The 22447-nt window shown below is 37.5% G+C and overlaps 1 protein-coding gene across 1 annotated transcript in view; it reads left to right on the top strand.

The window, feature by feature from the left end:
- The first annotated feature begins 3820 nt into the window (after nt 1-3820).
- LOC149179477 (eukaryotic translation initiation factor 2 subunit beta-like) overlaps nt 3821-22447 on the top strand; it is a 95779-nt gene continuing 77152 nt past the window's right edge. The window contains exon 1 of the mRNA XM_089420676.1: nt 3821-4141. Coding sequence (XP_089276802.1) covers nt 4094-4141 — 48 coding nt within the window. The 5' untranslated portion in view covers nt 3821-4093. The remainder of the gene's footprint in view (nt 4142-22447) is intronic.

The following is a 22447-nucleotide window of genomic DNA, read 5'->3' as shown; positions in this document are numbered from 1 at the left end:
AAGAAGCGAGACTTTGGATCTGCGAATCCGAAGCAGGGAAAGGGCACCCCTGGATTGCAGAATAAAGGGAAAATACAAGGCCGGGTGACCTAGGACAACCCATAGAAGCCGCAAGCAAATAATAACACCACGAAGTTGAAAAAGGACACAAAAAAGTGGTGTGATTTCCACAAGAGCCCAACTCACAACATAAGTGAGTGTTGCACCAAGCAGTCACTAGTGGCTAAGGATGCAAATGCATGTTTTGACTCTGAGTCAGAACCCGATAAGGGAAGTGACAAAGGGAAGCAAATTATCGGTGTGGAGCCCAATGCCACCATTGCTATCACCAAGGTACAAAAGATTGAGTTCGAAGATCTAAAGGAAGGGGAGCTTCTCTTCCACTCATAGATGTGGGTGAAGGGGTCTTCGCTACAATTCATTGTGGATAGCGAGAGCCAAAAGAGCCTCATCTCATTAGAGGTTATTAAGCGTTTGGGCCTACCGAACACACCACACTCGAAACCATAAACCATCATGTGGCTCCACCAAGGAAGAGACCTCCGCGTCAGCCAATATTGTCGCCTTCCCTACAACATCAATCCCTTCACCGATGAGGTATTGTATGATGTTGCTCCTCTTGAATTTTGTGATGTGTTATTAGGCCAACCATTCTTGTGGAAACATCATTCTGTGTATTATGATTCCAAGCCTCACAGTGTTATTATTACTTTGGGAAATAAGTTATACAAGATATCGAAGGTAGCCCTGCCTACCACCATCTCTTTGATCTATGTGAAGCAATGTAGTAAGATCATCTCCCAGATTAGGATTTTTTTTTTTTTTTTCTTTCTGATTTGCACTCAAAGTAGGGGGAAGAACGTGGACACATCTATGGCCCCCATGAAGGGTTCCTCCATGTAGTAGAAGTAGGTGGATAAGGTCGTGGAAGAATACAAGGACATCTTCTCCTCACCCACATGGGTACCATTTGATCGATCTGGCTGCTGGAGAACCTCTACCCAATGGGACGATATACTGTCACTCCATTATGGAAAATGAAGAAATCAAGCGACAGATCAAGGTTTTGCTGCAAAAAAGGCACATTTGACCAAGTTCCTCACCTTGTAGGAACCCGATTGTACTTGTACAGAAGAAGGATGGGACCTGGAGGCTCCGCATTGATTATCAAGCACTAAACAAACTCACTGTCAGGAACAGGTATCCAATCCCACAGATTGATGCCCTTCTTGACCAACTCAAGGGGGCCAAGTACTTCAACAAAATCGATTTGAAGTCGGGCTATCACCAGGTTCCAATAAAACCCACAGATGCATGGAAGACCTCTTTTAAATCCAAAGAGGTCCTTTTTGAGGGGTTGGTCATGCATTTTGAGTTGATAAATGCCCCTGCAATTTTTATGGGGTTGATGGATGAGATCTTGTGGCCCTTCACCAACTCGTTCATGGTTGTATATTTGGACGAAATCATCATCTTCAACAAGAGTTGGGAAGAGCACTTGCAACATGTTCGACATGTCGTTCAAACCCTGTGACAACACAAACTGTGTGCCAACTTAGAGAAATGCACCTTTGGCATGAGTCAAGTCCAATATCTAGGTTACATTACGGATGAGCAAGACTTGCATGTGGTGCTGGCTAAGATCCAAGTCATTCAGGATTTTCCATCCTTGACCACTCTAATAGAGCTTCGAAACTTTTTGGGCCTTGCCAAATTTTAATAGAGGTTCGTGTTGGGATTATCTCATATCACTTGGCCTTTGATTCAAGTTACCAAGTGGGGGTGAAAGCAAAGTTTTCCTGGTCTGAGTCCCAATGGAAGGCATTCATTGGACTAAAGCACTGCCTTTGCTTTGCACCAATACTCACATTGCTTGACCTACAACAACCATTTGAAATTGAGACATACACCTACGACTATGCTATTGGTGCAGTTCTCACCCATCAAGGGCATACAATGGCCTATCATAGTGAGACATTTTTCAATACAATTCAAAAATACCAGCCCTTTTGGTTTGAGTAATGTTGGAAGTACTTTTTAACGTGCCATGGAAATTTCTTTCAAAGGCTTTATGAGTAAAATCATAGCAATGAGGTGGCCACTTCGACCACCTTAGACAAGTCCTTCTTATATGCCTCAAATTCAACATATCTTTAAACACTAAGAAGACCACATTTGGTGTTATTGAGGGAAAGCTATTAGTGCACATTGTGTCAAGAGAGGGTGTCAAAGTTGGTCATGAGAGGGTGACAACAATCAAAAGACTACCTTTACCTACCAATTAATAGTGGATGCAATCTTTTTTTCAGAAAGATTAATTTCCTAAGGTGCTTCATTTTAGAAAGAAAAAATGTAACAATAATGGGTGCCTCAAGGTTTAACAAAGCACAAAAATAGATGTTTTGGAAGCAGAATGCAACATGGCCATCAACCTCAATAAAGATTCACATTCCACATCTTCAAACCATAGAGTGTCAATTAGTTTGGTTCAAGCATATTTTAAGGAAGAAGGGATAATGCACCAACTGAAAGATGATATGTATTTTAAGGAAGAAGGGATAATACACCAATTGAAAGATGACATGGACACTAGATAGTGGAACTCTCCTCCTTCCAATGTAGGTTAGGAGGAAGATAAAAACCATCATATTTTCCATTTATTTTTATCTTTTTCAAAGCAACTATAATGTTAGGCGTTTCATTTTCATTTAAGCGAAACACATAAGAACAAGTGTGATGTAATCAATCTATACCTTTAAAAAAATATTTATTATGATTTATGAAAGCTATCAATTTTGAATGAAATTTCATATCAATACTTTTTCTATATTTAAGACCTATGGTACAACATTTTTTAATATAATATGTACAAATTTTAATATATATGATAACTGTTTTTTTGCCACCATATTATGCAAATACAAATATTTTCTACCCATTTCTTTTCCCTTATATACTTAAAATCACGTTACTTTTTCCCTTTTCTAATATTTAGAACTACTTTCTTTATATGCATAAAAGAACCTTTATTAGATTTCCTTACTTTTTACCTTCTTAGAACCACTTCCATTTACATGATTTAAACTAAATTTTATATATTTTTTTTTCCTTTCTTTGGTATGCATCATGACAAATTTATATACATAACATCACTTGTTATTATGTATCTATGGTCATTAATAAAAAATTAAAAAAACATTTAATATTTATGTAATTTCATAATATATATATATATATTAAATTAATTTTCCTGTTCTTCTTGTAATATTTAATCCAACCTCAAATTAAACACAGTAATACATCATATTTCTATCCATTTCCTTCCTTCTAGAACTTTATGCTCCTTACCTTTTGTTGGGATTAACCTTCTTTCTTATGATCCTCAATCATACTCTTAGTTCTCCATGATAGTAATAAATTTATATCCATTACCCACCTTCATGAATTGCTCCAATTGATCCTGTTAATTTTTTTTTTTAAATTGTAAATGGTTACTATCAACTTTGTTGTGATACGTAAATGTCAAGTCCTCGAGGGATAGCATGTCAGACAATCCATGAAAACTAAAATTGTTTGTTTGCCTACTAGAGTCAAACTTGTCATTTACTCACGACTGTCTAGTCAAAGAACATGATGTAAAGCCAAATTTAATTAAAAAACATAATAAAGTTTAATGATAAACTAGTTAAGTTTTTGGCCAAAAGTTTAATATAAAATAGAATAATTTTTAATGATAATTTAATTAGTTTTTTTTCACTGAAATCAATATATCGTAAGGAATTAGTGGAATTCGAGCGGTGGCCAATTTCTTAAATAAAATTAGTATATGTTCGGGAGGGTTTTATGAGGAACCATGATAAATTATCGTAACAGCTTCCGGACTGCTGTAAATATAACTCTCTAGACTTAACTCTCTTTGTTTAACATTTCTTTCTCAACCGAGCAAATAAGCCAGATCGCAGTACACACAGCACAAGCTCTTTTTTCAAGGCGAGGATTCCCAATTTTTCACTCGTTCCTCTATTCTCTACATTTCTTCGCAAGTTGGGGTTGAAGGAAGATATCATCCATCTGCCTGAATCTGTCTGTGAAGATGGCCGAAGATGAAGCTCCACCGGAATTGAAAGAAGAAGTCACCGAGGTTTGTGTTTTATATTTATCTTGCCTGGTAGGTTTAAATATTTTAGGGCACTTATGGAAAAGACGCGCAGGCAGGACCACGGGACCAGCAAAGCCCACCTCACGGAAGGAACCCGAAAGTCATAGCATCGCATCTTCCTGCCCAACAATCTCCCTCCGCCCAACCTGCATGAATGAGGTCGAGCTTCTTTAGGTAATAATAAGTCAATGTTAGGGCATTGGCTACGTAAGCAGATACATTTCCCAAAAGCTTCTGTAGTGATTCGCGAAAAAAGCCCCTTAGCTTAGTTAGGGTCGAGGTTGGGTCACTGTTCATACCTTGCTTATTAGTTACCTGGCGCATCTGGAAATCTTTCGGACGGCCGCTATCATTATTTTATTTAAGGTTTCGGTTAATAAATATTTCGAGGATCTGATTTATCGTTTTCCACCCAGATTAGATAGGTTCATTCAATATCATGAAGATGTGAGTATCAAGGTGAGCTCGGTTTAAATATTTTAGGGCTGGAAAACGCCTGTGCCGGTGTGAATTCACAAGCCTGAGCACAAGAACTAGCGTGTTACTTGGTAGGACTTGAACCATGGTGGAACTATATTATCTACCCATTTTCACTGACCTGACAAGCCACTGTTGATTTCTGTTACATTATTTCATTATTTAGAAAACTGCTTATGGCGTTAGAGAGCACAACCAGCAACAAGGTTTTTTTGCAGTTACATAGAAGGTGATTTTGACTCTTTAGATGATTACTGGACAATTTATAAAGCTTCAGAGGGATGTTGTCACTATGATGGGGATGTTTTCTTCAAATAGGACGATATTGTACAGTTTTTGACCACAACTTTTATCATTTGCTGGACTGATAGTTTTTTTTGTTGGACATAGTCCTGATCACAATAAAGAAATTTCTTGTTGGACACAGTGAACTGTTTAATCGTTTCTGTACTTTCTCTTTTGGATTGACCATCATCACAGTGATGACAGAAGTATATTTATGTACTTTCTCTTTTGGATTGACCATCATCACAGCGATGACATAAGTATATTCGATGTGTCGGTGTAGTTGTTTTGCATATATACTTTTCAATGCAGTTTAATATATGTTGTATTCATACATATCAAACTGCCGGTTCTAGTTGAGACTGATCCGTTTGGTCAAAAACTGGTCTGGATTACGTAAACATCTGATTCAGGACTGGTTTGGACAAGTTTCGGTCTGGATTTTGAACCAGTTGAACCAGCCAATTTTGCTCCAAATCTGTCCGACTTGCAGCCCCAAGAACAAAATAATGTAAAAACACATAAGGAAAGGTGACCCCTTCCTAAACCCTAAGCCAATGATGCATAATGATCCCCCTCTATTTGCCTCTAGTTGATGTGGACCAGAATGTTTCAAGAGATATTTATTTGTCAAGAGAATATTTATACAACGGGATCTTTTCCCCCTTTTTTCCTGTTCTGGTTTGGTTCTCTTTCATATCGTTGTTTTGGGTTTTGAATCTTCGTTAACATTGGCTCGTATGTATTTCTATCTCTGTATCCATATTCATATCCTGGTAATTGGGAACCATTGTTTTGTTAAAATTTAATATGTATTTCTATCTCTGTATCCATATTCATATCCTGGTAATTGGGAACCATTGTTTTGTTAAAATTTAATATGCGTTCATCTGCCGTACCAAAACTTGATTGCTTTAGGAGTCAAGATCCATGTTCTACTCATATAGTAACTATATTTAATAGAGGAAAGAAGAAAAACAAGGTATCTTGTGTTTTTTGAAATTGCAACTAAAAGAATGTTCAAGACAGAAAATAAGCAGTATAAGAAAAAGTGAATGCAATTTATAATTTACAATCCAAAGCTAGCGTTAACTTCTCTGCTTATGAATTTTATTTTATTTTTTGAAGGCTAGGCAGTGGGACTATCTTGAATTAGGAGTTTCAAAACCTTTGAATTAGGATGGTTAGATGCATGGGCAATCTCCTTATTTTTACTCATAGAATAAACATTGGCTTGCTTGTGGGCAGTGTTCCACGAGGACCTAAGTTGCATGATATGGGGAACGGGTATGCATTTAGGAAGCAGAAACACATTGTAAACATGACCCCCCAGAAAATTTGGATATATATATATATATATATATATATATAATGATTTCTTTCCAAGTTTCATTATAATGTATAGCAAATTATATTTAAACTTGAAAAGAAATCATTATATATATATATATATATATATATATATATATATAGCACATTATATTGAAACTTGGACACAAATCATTATGGATAAATGAGAATGACAAACATAAATGACGAGCAATGTTTCACCATCACTTATATTGGGATGCTAATCGTTAGTATCACCCTTTGCCTCTACCTCAATCCTCTCGGGACATCAATCAGCACCACCCAATTTTGATGTAACTACCTAATCCAAGCCTTAATATGCTACGAAAAGCCCAACATGCTTGATCAATGATTTTGGTTTGAGTGAAGGTTCCATTTTTTCCAAAGCCATGACAAAGGAGTCCCAACAAGCAATATAACTAACATCGAGGTACAGAAAGAGCTTTGTGCTCTTGATTAACTACCAATTCCATACCTTCATACATGTTAGAATGTAATGAAAATAATCTTGAAATTTTGAAAACTGTTTAAGTCTGCTGAATTTTGAATAATATATGAAATTCCATTTTCTCCATACGAAGACTGATGAGGTTGGAAACACTCTCAAACATCCTGAAACAGTTAATAGTAATGTTAAAAATTTAAGTAAAAGTGACATTTCTTTTACTTTAAGAATTTAACAATGCCATTAATTAACAACATTTTGGTTCAAACTGAGAAGTCTCATTAATTCATAGTTAACCTTTGATTAGGAAATAAAACCAAAAATGTGGGTCTTGACTCCCAACAATTAGATCAAGGAAAAATCAGACAAATTTCATTTGGAAATGCTAGATCAAGGAAAAATCAGACAAATTCCATTTGGAAATGTTGTGTGCAAATGTTCAAAGTTGAAACACATTACCGACATGTGAAATGCGTTTTATACTTATTGAAATGCATTCCGAAGTTTTGATACGGAAATGCGGCTGATATGCAGGGGTGCCAAGTTTCCTGTAGCATAGACGAGGGCACATCCATCCTGTGTTTCCTATTCTCTAGAGGTGGGGCACTTGGGGAAACATTTCCCCATGTCCCCCTTTGGAGGAATTTAGGGAAATGCATGGATAACTGTTTTCGAAGTGTGGGGGATGCAATCCCCAAAAGGGGGGTGTCTGGGTGCCTCCCATCGCCCCTCGACCCCCGATTGATGGTAAGACTAAATTCTCGAAGTAAAAGGATAGAAAAGGCAAGATAAAGGGGAATTTAGGTAAGATAAAGGATAATTTAATAAGATAAAATTTTTACTTAAATTTTTAACATTACCATTAATTGTTTTAGGATGTTTGAGAGTGGTTACAACCTTAGCGGACTTCATATGGAGAAAGTAGAACTTCATATCCCATTCAGAATTCAGCAGAATTAACAATTTTCAAGATTTTCGAATTGGCAGGATTATAGTATCCCCACTTGATTGCACGATGATGAATTTGCATGGGATGAATTATTATTGTTGGGATTTTATCATTAATATTTTTATTTTTATAATTTTAGTGACAGGGATCCCTAAGCTAGGGACATTGACATCCCTCTGCCCCCCCTGAAAATCCCTAAAATTTTGGGGTGCTTCCACACATACCCCATGTCCATCTCCTCACTTCAGTGCTCCCTTATCCTGGAAACTTTGTGGAACATTGCTTACAACTATTTAAAAAAAATGTTTTGAGGTAAGCAATCTTTGATCTGTTAGATGATAAAAGTAGAGCGGACATCTCTATTGATTGGGATGAATTATATTCTTTGAAGAGGGGGGAAAGTCTAGGAGAGCATTTTATCAACTATATGTTAGTGAACGAAGCACTTAATTAAGAATAGATGAGTGGAAATGTTGTCTTATGATTGAGAAGATCTATCTCTGTTAATTATGGATGCTTTTCTGCTTAAAGTGTTAAGTATTTTGGTGTTTGTTTTCCTTGTATTAGAATATTGCTTTTAAATGGATAAAGTTGAAATTGTTTCATATAAAGATCCACAATAGATTAAAGTATGTAATAAAATTGGAGGCATCAAAGGACCAACAAATGTTACATGTATTAAACTAAGAAGTGATTATGGATATGTGGAGAATAATTGAGACAAATGCTATTATGGTAGAACTGATTCTCCCTGCAGCAGGTACAAAAGATAAGCGTGTTAAACTAAAAAGTGATTATGGGTATGTGGAGAATAATTGAGCTATTCTATTATGGTAGAACTAATTCTCCCTGCAGTAGGTACAAAAGATAAATTCTGCCCTCAAAGGTCCTCCAATGTCACCCAATGCCCCGCTTGTTACAATTCGTGTACCTTCTTTTTATACACTCTCCATGACTAAGTCAGATTACGAGAGACTTTCCAAATGGTTGTCAAACATTACATAACTTCTGTTTATTCCTAAACCACATCTTATTAAAAGTAGATTTTACGATATTTCTAGTTTTTAATGTTCCCACCTAAGTCACCGGATTCGTCCTAAACCCCCTGCGAATCCCAAATACGGCGAATCCGACACAATTCGGTCCGGATTCGTGTCCAAATCACAGGACACGTTGTGTTCGAGGGCGTGTCGCGATTTTCAAAAGCATGTCGCGATTTTAGGACATGTGTCCGGTTTCTAGGACTCGCTAAGCTCAGCGCGGGAATGAAAAGGGCGTGTTTGCTCATTAAAATTGTCATTTGGCAAGTGATTTGTGCTGTTGGCAAGTGCTTTCTGCTGTTGGAGCAAGGAGTAAAGCATTTTGGCAGCTTCATGATCAAGTCTAGGCCCTAGTATTGATATGCTATTCATGGTAATGTTAAATTCTTAAAGTAAAAGTGACATTCTCCTTAATCTTCATTTTCATCCTTTTACTTAATTTTTTACCATTACCATGAAATGACTCAGGATGTTTGAGAGTGGTTCCGGCCTCATTGGATTTCATATGGAGAAAGTAGAATTTTAGATTTCATTCAAAATCCAGCAGACTTATCAGTTTTTCAGGATTTTAGGATTTTAGGATTGGGGGATTGCAATGTTTCCATTGAATTTTGTCATGTATTAGGGTATGGAACTCGTATTTAATCAAGAGCACCAAACCAAGAGCTTCTGAATATGTCGCTCCCGCTCCCGTTTTCGCTCCCGCTCTCCGCTTTCGCTCCCGCTCCCAAGTAACACTGTTCCTGATGATATGGGTCTAGACACCACTGTTGAGTTGGCATTGGCCAACATGGATCTCAATGATCCAGTGCTAGAGCCTGTTAGATTTGATGACTTAGAGGGGTCAACCTCCATACCAGCAGATGCAGAGGTGACTATGGATATAGAAGATGCAGAGGTGACTATGGATATAGCGGAGTAGGAGGATGGAGAGGAGAGCAGTGGGGACCGTGATGATGGGGACAGTGACGCTGATTCTGATGTTGATTGATGCCTTGAGGCTTGTATACCTGTAGTTGTTTTATATTTTCTATTTCTATTTGCCATTGGCATTGCACCAACACTACTTATGTAACACATTTTGATTTGATGACTTAATGAGAAAACTACAATTGTCAGTGTGTTTATCTTACTATCTTGTAGTTGTAAGTTGTCTTTCAGTTATGAATTATGAATCATGATTTAAATTTTTAATAGATTTATCATTTATGTGACCAGTACCACTGACATTTATTCGAATTTTGTATGTACTATGCATGCTAATAGCTATAGATGAAGATCTATGTTTGAAATCAATAAATTTGTGTAAGAAATATGATAATATCTAATTTTTAATATATATGTATATTTTTTAAATATATATATATATATATATATTTTTAATAAAATAATATATAATGTGTCCGAACGTGTCCTGTTCCGGGGGGTCAGTGTGTCCGAATCCAACACCACGAATCTCGAATCCTACGTGTCCCGGATCCCCGTGTCAGTTGACTTAGGTTCCCACTCAATACATTAAATCCGAAACATAATCTAGTCTTGCACAAGTAAAAAACTCAATGTTCTAACTTCCTCGGAAAGTTATGTCCATTTGCAATCTTCAAGGGGACAATTTCCATATTTGACAATGACATCTTTGGAATAACCATGCGACTAAGTTACCAACTTTTCAACCCCCTCAATAAATTTTCATTTCCGAGTCCCTGAAACTTGGTGTCCCAACTCCTCCACAAGTCCTTTGAACACTTGCAAAACTGGGCCAGACCATTTTTTGAGTTGATAGAATCTCCAACAATCCCATGCCATTCATCTCCATACATGTAAAGTGCAAGAAACTGTTGAGGGTTCCCTTTTTCTCATCCTCTTCATGCTGCCCACGTGGCTGGGTATTATATTGGGAACATCCCAAGATTGAAATACATTGTTTTGGTATGATGTTGTAGAATGAAATAAAATAGAGAACTGCAACAGATTACCTTGTGTAATTAAACTAGAGTCAATAGTTAACTAGCGAAAGGAACATGTATTGAACCAAATAATGAATACAGATATGGGAATTGTTGTTGCCTAAAGTGTGCACCTAAGGCGCAACGCTCATAGCAGGGGCTATCACTCTGATCCCTATTCACTCCGTTTAAGCTATTTCCTAAGCAGGCTAAAGGGGGTAGTCCCTAAGGGTGGTAAACAGACGAGGAACTTGTTGAGGATCCACAAGTTTAGGAGATACAAATGAATATCTTAGCAACCTGAGTTGAAATAATATTGCAATCAAGATTATTGAGCACAACCAAACATATTCAATTAGATTTTTAAAAAATATCAGTAAGAGACTAGTGCCTTAAATGCTTAAATGGAATTAAGAAATACTTGCACAACAATGATGAATATATCAAGTTACCAGATAAACAGATGCTGCAAAGATGAGAAAAAGTCAGACAGATGAGATGCAAAACTAAACCAGGTGAAGTGCAAAATCTTGGTTGATTTTAGTTATATGCCTAATCTAGGTGAAGCTTTCGCCTCAACTGTTTTGAAGCTAGTCACAAACAAAGTTGTAGAGAGAAGTGCTGGTGAAGGAAAGCTATGGTCTCATTAACGGTATCTCTCTAGGAGCTCTAACCACCTAAGTGCCTCCATTCCTACAAGGGATTGCCCATAAGAGAACTGCAAGGTCACCTGTGTTAACTGTGAATGGGAGTCTAACTTCTCAAATTGAATGATGGAGAAGGTGGCCCTAACTTTCTATTCAACCAAGTTTATGCTTGGAGGTTAATTTTAAGGATGCAATCTAAATTGGGATGCTAGTGCAATATGATGATGAAGTTAGATATTTTCAAGAGATGACAATGTGATTCAATGTAAAGATGTAAACCACTTATAACCAAGCTTTATTGAGATATCAAATCAGAACACAAGGCTACAAGATTCCAATAGCAAATCAATGAAGCAAGTTTAAAACTTCTCAATGAAACAATGATAATGATGATTATGCTTGGAGGTTACCTTTAAGGATGCAATCTAAATTGGGATGCTAGTGCAATATGGTGTCAAAGTTAGATAGTTTCAAGAGATGACAAGATGCTTCAATGCAAAGATGTAAACCACTTATAACCAAACTTTATTGAGATATCAAATCAGAACAGAAGGCTACAAGATTCCAATAGCAAATCAATGAAGCAAGTTTAAAACTTCTCAATGAAACAATGATAATGATGACAACAATATCAAATGCCTTCAGTTATAGTGTTTATTAGAATGTTCTTCACTTATGAAATATAGAGATTTAGGAACAAGTGAAACCCAGATGATATCAACACAATTAACTAAAAGACAAAAGAGATTGCTAACAATGATTTTCAAATGAGAAAATGCAACAAGAATTCAAATTATGCAATGCAAAAATGCAATTAGTCTAACCATGCAATGCAACCATGAATTGCAATTAGTCAAGAGAGAAGATAGAGAATGGTTAGTGACCAGAAGGTTATCCTTGAAAAGATCATGGGAGAAAGAACTAAAACAAAAGTGCCAATCTACTACCCTTCTAGATGTTCAATGCCACAATATCAACTTTAAAAGATGCACCAAACTTCAAAAATACCACTGTCAAGGAGAAATCAGTTTGCTGTAGCTAGTGCATACCAGTGTACAATTAACAAGATTTAGTCACCAAGAGAGCAAGGAACAAGAGCCAAAACAACCACCAATCTGCTATTTGCCCAAGATGCCACAAGAATGCGCAATAACCAATCTTAATGCTAGAAACAATGTATCAAACTTCAGAGATGCTACTGTCTAGATGAGATCAGTCAAGATCAGTACCTAGAATGCAAGAAACAAGAGTTAAACACTTGTTAAACACTTACGGTGCCTCGTATGATTATTATGTGATGTTTTGGTGTTTTTTAGGGCTTGTTGTTAGTGTTATTATTCTGATTATAGTCTGATCAGATCTGATTCGTTAGATAGTTTGCTGATAGTTACAGTTAGGAGCAAATTAAGGTCTTAGAGCTATATGGCCTTTCTCAATGGTTGATGCACCAGAGCAAGGGCTCAAATCTCAATGTTTAGAGCTCAAACCAGTATGGAAACCATTCAAGGAGTTACGCTATACCTGCAACCATAAACAGAATTAGCCCTATAACTGATATGCAATGGATCAACCCTTCAAAAGACTTGCGGTCAAGGAGAAAAAGGCCTTTAGGCCTGTGGCTAGGTCATGAAGCAAGATTGATAGGTGAGACGAGTTCCCAAGCCCAAGCAAAATATGAAACCCTTGCCCAAGAGAAAAATAGGCCTGCAAAACAAACGTTAGTCCACAAATCAAGACTTCCAATGGATCAAGACTATTTAATTGCAAATTTTTAGTGAAGAAATCAACTATAACCCTTGCAAAAATTTTCGTTAGGCCTGCAATCTACCACAGTTAGTTTACTAATCAGAAATAATGCATTTTGCAAGCCTTTCAATGGATTTCCAAATTTGAAACCAATGCAAGAGTTTTGATTAGGTCTGCAACAAGGGTTAGATTGGCATAAGGATCAAATGTAATGAGTCTTATTGAGCCCTCAATCCTTGCGACTATGGAGATCAAGGTCTAATAGGCATGAAGTCAAGCTAAAAGCTTTCCAGTAACCCTAACGGCCAAGCAAATAGTGTATGATTCAAAAATTCGCTTATAAGCCTGCAAAAAATCAGATTGTAAAGGCAGAAAATCGTTTATAACAAAATTATGATAAAACCCTCATGAGAAAGATTTGTCCTTGTAGACCCTGCAGTTGCCCTTCTAAGCAAATCGTTGAAGGTTTAAGGTATTGAGGGCCTAAATCTAGGCCTCTAGGAAAATTTTGGAGTTTCAAAACCCCTTGCGGCCTTGCTAGAGTGTGAAACGCTGGCCTTAGAAGAGAAATAGACCCCAAACCCTAGCCGCTAGGCTATGAGGGGTCAGACCCTTGAAAAATTTGAAATGTTCTTCAAATCTATGGGCTATACACTTGCAAAAACAATAAATAAACAAGACCCCTGCTTCTAGAATTCAGATCTGCAAAACCCAAGTTAGAAAACCCCACAAATATATACAAGGGTTAGAGAAATAAACAACAAATTATTTACACTATTCACAATAATTTTTTTGGCTCTAATTAGTAGATATATCATTATTGCACAATTAAATTTGAAAATGAATGAGTAGAATAAGATTTTATATTGATGCCATTGCCAAGATCTCTGCAAAACAATAGTTAGAAGAGTCCTGGAAGTTTAACACAATGGGCTCTTGAGCTTCCTGTCTTGGGAGTTGGTTGGTCCAATTGAAGACTTCCCTTCACGCCCAAAATCGAAATACCTTATAGTCTCTACACACTTGAGATGAAGTTATTAAATCAAAAGGGGCTATATACACATTAAAACCCCCAAAATACAAAAATATTGCTAGATCAATCAAGTTAGAGTGCTTTTCTAAAACCCAGTAACTAATGCAAGATACTTGTGCAAATAGTGAATCCAACCACTGGCTAATGAAATAATAACGCAATATTGTTCAGTAGAGCATTAAGAACATGATCCAAAAAACATTACCACAAGAAATGGAAGAAGAACGCCATCGTGAATAAACCCTCAAAGACTTCTAAATTATTATTCCAAAAGAAAAGTTACATCTAAGAGTGCTTCTTCAAGATTTTTTGATGAGTACATTATATAATGAGGAGCAAAATAACTTCCTTATATAGAAAATAGAGAGATCTAGATCCCCTTCCAAGTGGAAAACGACTAGGTCCAAATAAGTGCACAAAATTGACTTGGTCTTGGAGAATAACTATTAGTTGATGATCGATACATGCCAAAATTAAATCCTGTCCCTTGATCTGGAAGATGAAATTCAAATTTGTTGATAAAACCTTTTTTCTTTGGTCCTAAACATGTTATTTTGAATTTTTTTCCTCAAAAATCCCTTTTGACTTAACCACCTTGGTTCATAAGTTCATTTTTTCTTAAAAATTATTTTTTCCCTTGATGGAGGACCTTAGAAAATTAATTTCTTTTGGACCCACAAACTTTTGAGGGATTTTTCTCCTTGGGAATGAGTCTTTCACATTTATTTTACTTTTGGAATGTCCACTTTCTCCAAAAATTCGTTTTTCGACTTGGAGAGAAATTTTATTTTCTCTCATTTTTAATTTTTAACCATCAGGACCTTAGAAAATTAATTTCTTTTGGACCCACATATTTTTGAGGGATTTTTCTCCTTGGGAATGAGTCTTTCACATTTATTTTACTTTTGGAATGTGCACTTGCTCTAAAAATTCGTTTTTCCACTTGGAGAGAACTTTTATCTTCTCATTTTTAATTTTTAACCATTTCCTAGCTAATTTGTTGCCAAAAAATAAATTAAAATGACTCCAGAGGGGATTAGACATATTTTTTCCCTCAAAGTGGGTCTAAAAATTATTTTGGCGATGATGTCTAATTATGAGTAATCATCCCACAAAAATATTCCTTGACGATACTTTTTATGTCAAGATATTACATAGACATCCCATTAGAAGGGTAAATTTTTACGTTAGACCCATGACCTCTTAGATTCAACCAAATTATGCGACACAAGACATATGATTTAGTATGATAAAATACATGGACTCGATAACACTAGGACTCACCTAAGACCTTACCATCGAGCCCCACTTTAACTTTGGGGGATGCATGGGAGAAAAACTATGCCAATTATTTGGGTTTGGAAACGAGAATAATTGCGGAGGGTAAAAAACTCCCTATAGTGAAACTCTTAAGCAAGAAACCTTAGGCTACCTATATGTTTTTTACATGGCTTCATAGTCATACTAGAATCATTTTTACAATGAAGGCCCACAGGGCTGCAAAATTTGGATTGCAATGGTAATCTAGAAGCTGCACGATGAAGATGATCTTAATTTTTTTTTATCTGCTGATGTGTACTCTACTTCTTGGGGTGTTGACATAACTGTGGTCAACAAGAATAATAACCAAGACATTTTTTTATAGAACAAATTATTCTTCTTGCAACAAATATAAGGAATACATTTGCCTACGAAGGGCCTCTAATCTTACCCATTCTCTCACATGTTACACTGTATCTACATTCTTCTTATATGAATTTCTATGAATGTTATTTGGGGATGCATTCAACATAGGGAATGCACTCCCCACATTTCCTATGATCCTAGGATGTGGGCAATGTGGCTACTCTGACGGGGATGATTCTTTAAGTACCTTTTTTGGGGGATGCTAGGAAACATTGACTTGTAACTTGGAAAAAAGGAACTTCTAGAAGCTCCCTTCCCAACAAAATGTGCCATTGAGAAAAAAATACTCTAAATTAGATAAAAAAAGCCCCAAGTCTTGAGCTTTACCATCTAAAGCAGAATTACAGTTTGTATAAACTCCTCTACACTCACCCTATTAAATTCGACAACTAGGGCCAAACATCACTTTGGACAACTCTTATGAGACAGCTAATATTTTTCCTAGATTCCTCTTTCCGAGAGGTGTAGGATTGATCTAAAGATCAACCCATTCCGACATGTACAAATGAAGTTATGAATTTACTCTGATTATGGACAAATTGTCAAGGTCGGCCAACCATCAAATTAGCCCTCTAGCCTTCAACATTGCATATTAATACAAGGTGCCTCCTCCTCATTTTGGCATCACATATCATTCATCTTTCTCTCTATCATCTTGATTGGGTACAAATTTCTGGGCCTCTCTCTCTCCACATGTGTGAAAGGAAGACTGTCTTTTCTAGCTGCTGCGTTGACCATATTTGACAGAAATTTCAGGAGGCCAAAATTTCAGGAGGTTGACTTTGACCAACATTGACCCTGTTTGACTTCTGTTTTGTGAGGGAGACTTCTGTTTGGGTAGGACGCTATTTTGGGCACAAAAATCGAGGCAATTTGACCCCTGCGTTGACTACCCTAATTCAGTTTGTTGCGTTGACTTTTGTTGACTAGATTTGATTGGTTATTTTCGAACTGTTTTGGGCTGCATTATCTTGCTGTTGGAGGCTGAGTTGACCAAGGTTGATTGCGTTGTTTTGGAGGTCAATTTCAGCCCTATTGACCAACGTTGACTGTCTGGTTAGGGCTTTCTGTTTCTGCTATTTTCACTGATCAGTTTGGGCAAGTGAATGTTGTAAATTGTACTCTCTCTCTTTGCTAAACTTTTGAAGAATTATAAGAAGAATTGATCAAGGGTTTCCCTACATTGGAGTTTGTCCCTGGCTGGTGCCATATCTTGTGTCCTCTTGTGTTGGCTTGTCTTCTATTGTTATTGTTTATGTTCTATCTGCATTTTACTATCATGTTGATGTGATTGCTATACTGGATATGATATTGGGCTAATAAAGAAAATTGAAGTAAAATTGCTCTAAGCATAGAACATACCATTCCTATCCTAAAATTAACATGGTATCAAAGGTGAGGTGAAGGCCTAAGCAAGAGTGAAGAGAAATCACTAAGAGGAACAATCATTGAGCAAGAACAAGTCTCAATGGCCTCCACATCCTACTTGAAGTCTGATGATAAACTTCATGATAAGTCTAATTATCATGCATGGAAGATGTCTCTTGATTTGACTTTAGAAGAGCAAGATGTCATGGATTATGTGCAGGGAAAGATTTTGGAACCTCCTTCAAATGCACCGGCGTTAAGGTTGAGAAGTGAAGCTGATCCGAACCTTTACTTTAAGGTTGAGAATGATAGACTCCTCATCTTGGTACTCTATGTGGACGTTCTTTTTTGACAGGTGCAGACCCTCTTATTCATCAATGTAAGAGAGAGTTGGCTTCCGAATTTGATATGAAGGACCTAGGACTGATGCATTACTTCCTAGGGTTGGAGGTTTGGCAAAAGCCAGGGGAGATTTTCCTTTCTCAAGGAAAATATGTTGTGAAGCTACTTGAAAGATTTGGGATGGTGGACTGCAAGTCCGTGACTACTCCGATGGAACTTAACTTCAAGAAGTTATGCGAAAGTGCTGCGGGCCCAATTTGGGAAATCCTTCTGAGTATCGTCAACTCATAAGGGCCCTGATGTTCTTGGTGAACTCCCATCCGGACATATGTTTTGTAGTGAACACATTGAGTTAATTTATGTTCGAGACTCATCATAAACATTGGATTGCTGCGAAGAATCTCTTGAGATATCTCTGGGGCACAATCACTTATGGACTAAAATACACTATCGGGAATGTGAGGCTCCATGGTTACTCTGATGCAGATTGGGCTGGCAGTGTGGTAGATCGCAAAAGCACATCAAGATGATGCTTCTCTCTAGGTTTTGCTTCAATATCATGGATGAGCAGGAAGCAAAAGTTAGTTGCTTTAAGCACCGCTGAGGTTGAATACTTTGCTACTAGTTTGGCCTCTTTTGAAGCTGTCTGGTTGAGGAAGCTCTTTAGTGAGCTGTTTGGACATGTGCTGGTTACCACTATGATCTTCTGTGACAACCAGAGTGGGATTCGACTTTCTGAGAATCCCGTGTTTCATGATCGCTCCAAGCATATTGATATAAGGTACCACTTTATCTGGGATATGGTACAATAGGGAGCAATAAGGTTCCATCATATTGGGATTGATGAGCAAGTCGCCGATATTCTTACGAAGCCCTTCGGGAAGATCAAATTCTTAACCTTCCACGAATGACTTTGAGTCGTGGAGAGACCCTCTTATGAGGGTCCTGTGTGAGATGGATAGTGAGCTTTGGGAGCTTCGGGGGGCTTGGGGTACTTCTTGGAGCGATGAGCGACCATAGGGTGACTCACCCTCCCCTAGTGGTGTGCTGTGTACAGGGTGAATGGTTCACCTTCCCCTGTGATACCCCATAGGGGCATATGCATAGGCCGAGTGGTTCATCCTCCCCTATGGCATATGAGCAGAATGAATGGTTCACCTTCTCTTACTGGCACATCCTACCCATGTAGTCCGGGACTCATGGGAAGTACCTCTCATCTGGCCAATGAGTAGAGAAATGAGGATAGGGACCATAGTACTACCGATGGACGCATTGTGTACTACCGCACTCCCTATGCTAAGATGCTGATATTGATTCGAGATCAATGGAAATTGACTACGGGTCAGTTAAGAGTGGTATGACACACTCTGTTGTTGGAGACTGACTTCGTGTCAGTGGAGAATGGTACGATACATTCTCGATAATTTCTTCTTTCTTCATGGTTTATCAGAGCATTGCAATGACAGGGATGGTACAGATTGTTAGACAGTTTGGCAGGTGATGTTCTCCCTAGTTGAGAGGGAGTGTTAAATTTGGCAACTAGGGCCAAACATCACTTTGGACAACTCTTATGAGGCAATTGATATTTTTCTTGGATTCCTCTTTCCGAGAGGTGTAGGATTGATCTAAAGATCATCCCATTTTGACATGTACAAATGAAGTTATGAATTTATTTTGATTATGAACAAATTGTCAAGGTCGACCAACCATCAAATTAGCCTCCAACTTTCAACATTCCATATAAATACAAGGTGCCTCCTCCTCATTTTGGCATCACATCTCATTCATCTTTCTCTCTCTCATCTTGATTGGGTACGGATTTATGGGCCTGTCTCTCCCCACACGTGCGAAAGGAAGACTGTCTTTTCAAGTTGATGTGTTGACCGGATTTTATTGAAATTTCAGGAGGCCGAAATTTCAGGAGGTTGACTTTGACTAGTGTTGACCTTGTTTGACTTAGGTTTTTTGAGGGAGACTTTTGTTTGGGCAGACCTCTATTTTGGGCACGAAAAAAGAGGCAGTTTGGCCCTTGCGTTGACCAGTGTTGACTGCCCTAATTCAAATTGTTGTGTTGACTTTTGTTGACTTGATTTGATTGGTTATTTTTAGTCTGTTTTGGGTTGCATTATCTTGCTGTTGGAGGTTGAGTTGATCAAGGTTGACCGAGCTGTTTTGGAGGTCAAATTCAACCTTGTTGACCAACATTGACTTTCTGGTTAGGGCTTTTTGTTTATGCTATTTTGACTGATCAGTTTGGGCAAGTGAATATTGTAAATTGTACTCTCTCTCTTTGCTGAACTTTTGAAGAATTATAAGAAGAATTGATCAATGGTTTCCCCACATGGGGATTTGTCCTTGGCTGGTGCCATATCTTGTGTCCTCTTGTGTTGGCTTGTCTTCTACTGTTATTGTTTATGTTCTATCTGCATTTTACTGTCATGTTAATGTGATTGCTATATTGGATATGATATTGAGCTAATAAAGAAAATTGAAGTAAAATTGCTCTAAGCATAAAACATACCATTGTTATCCGAAACTTAACACTTGCATTTACATGTATGTTTTTCATATGTTTAATTTGTTTTTTTAGTATTTTAGGTAGGGTTCCCTATGTTGGGTACATTGATATGACAAATTCCCTAAATTTTGGGGGGTGCTTTCACATGCCCCATCGATGTGTTTCCATTTTCTTGCATCCCAGTGTCCTGAAAACTTTGTAAAATATTGATCTCTATGCATTGGTAAGAGTCTTTCCGGTAGTGTACGAATCAGGGGGGTAGTAGAGGCTATCAGGAAAGAAAGCATAGCTAGTGCTTACTATAGTATAATGAAATGCCTTCTCCTTGATAAAATAACAAGTTCCCAAATCTGCTCTGGCAGGATGAAAGCCTTTGTCTGGTGGTAGAAGTGGGATGGACCACAAATTTGCCAATTGATGAGCTATGGCATGACAATTGGGAACCTCTTTCAAAAAATGATGATCATTAGCCTTTTCCCTTGCCAAATGCGCATTTGGTGCCTAGTTAGTGTAGCAAGTGATTTTGTATTAGTTAATATGGTTAGTGGTGTTGATTTTTCAAGTGCAATAGATACAAACACAAATTTTTGTAACACTGATAATCACTTCAAATTATGTAGATCTTCTTTTAACAATTCATGTTTATCATTAAGCAATTACACTTCAGAAATTCAATCATAAAACCATAAGGACAATAGAGATGACAATGAATAAAGAGAACACAAGATTTACCGTGGGAAAACCTACTTGGGGGAAAACCCAACAACCTTTTCCTTAGAGAAATTCTTTAGTTCAACAAGAGATACATCTAATGCAGATAGACAACTATGAGGTCAAATTGACCAATGATGCTATGGTCAAACCTGGTCAAGCAACCCTCATGTCAAGTCAAACTTCTTCCCTTCAACTTCGGCCTTCTAGAATATGCCCAGAAACTTGGCCCTGTTGCCTAGGACAATCTGCTCACGATTTCGTCTTGCTCAGAATATGCTGCTCATAAATTCACATTGTCGCTCATAAATTGCCCAAAAAGCCACACTTGCGAAGTCAAGAGATAGAGAGATAAATGTTAGAGATGAATTGGTTCTTCTTGTCCTTCTTCGCCCTTCTCCTTCACTTGGATACCCAAACACTGTGTTGTCTTTTGTGAGGTCGAATGGTGCCTTGTGGAGGAGGTCAAATCCTCTATATATAGTGATTTGGCTGTTTGAATAGCTGTGACTCTTCACTGGGGCCGACTTGACTCGAGGGAGGGCCGACTTGACAAGTTTGGAGCCAAAAATTCAAAATTCTCTTTTAAATCTGACTTGAAGAACGTGTCTTATAATAATTCTTCAAGGGCTAATCAATGAAATTGACATGAAGAACATGTCTTACAAATACATTATACATTTCAAGGGCAAAGATATAAATTATGAAGACTGACCATAGCTACAAAATTCAACACTCTCTCTTATCTAGGGAGGTATTCATAATGACTAGACAAATGTTTTTTTGTTGACAAATTTCTCTAAGAAAGGGTTATAACAAATCATTATCATAATCGAGTCACAATTGTGACACATGGTAAAACAATAACATCAACCAACTACCATAATTGGGTCAAACATCTTTGACACATGGTAAATCAACAACATCAACAAGTTACCATAATTCGGCTCAGTACCTCAGACCAATGGCATATCCTCACCATATATCGGGTCGGTACTTTAGACACATGCTTTAGACCTATGGTATCTCCTCACCATAATTTGGGTCAGTACTTCAACCACATGGTACATTATTTAGCATCAACTAGTCGCCATAATTTGGGTTGGTACCTGACACATGGCATCCAGACTAGTCTTGGCCCACCATCATTCGAGTCAATATCTTTGACACATGGTGAATCCCTAAGGGCCACACTCTCACTGAGTAATTCAGGGCCTGATGCTAAACTAACCTGATGCTCCAGGACCATTCTTCCTCCTTCGTGTCAACATACTAGACATAAGAAGAATGTCAACTGTCTGTCGGACCAATCTCCCTAATTCGAGTCAATATACTTTGACATAGGGAGAATGTTAGTCCATGATGCTATCTCATGAACACTCCCTCTCAATGAGAGAGGCATTCTCAACAAGTCCATGCTTGTCCCTGAAGTATACAAACTTTGCCCTTGACAAAGGCTTTGTAAGAATATTAGCAATTTGCTTATCAATAGAGACATATCGAAGCTTGACTGCTCCCTTCTATACCATGTCATGGATGAAGTGATATCTGAGCTCAATGTGCTTTGACCTATCATGGAAAACTAGATTCTTTGTTAGCGTAACACAACTTTGATTATCACAATATATCATTGTCGGCTTGAGCACATGATCAAATAGACCTGTGAGTAACTTCTGAAGCCACACTGCTTCACAACTCGCTAAATTTCCTGCTCATTCATGCAATCATAGCGGAGCCCAAAATGA

Source organism: Pinus tabuliformis, chromosome 4_1 (assembly GCF_031772625.1).
Source record: "Pinus tabuliformis cultivar Carrire ecotype Pingquan chromosome 4_1, CPIR1, whole genome shotgun sequence".
NCBI lineage: Eukaryota > Viridiplantae > Streptophyta > Pinopsida > Pinales > Pinaceae > Pinus > Pinus tabuliformis.
The sequence above is the reverse complement of the archived record's forward strand: the minus strand, read 5'-3'. Positions and strand labels throughout refer to the sequence as shown.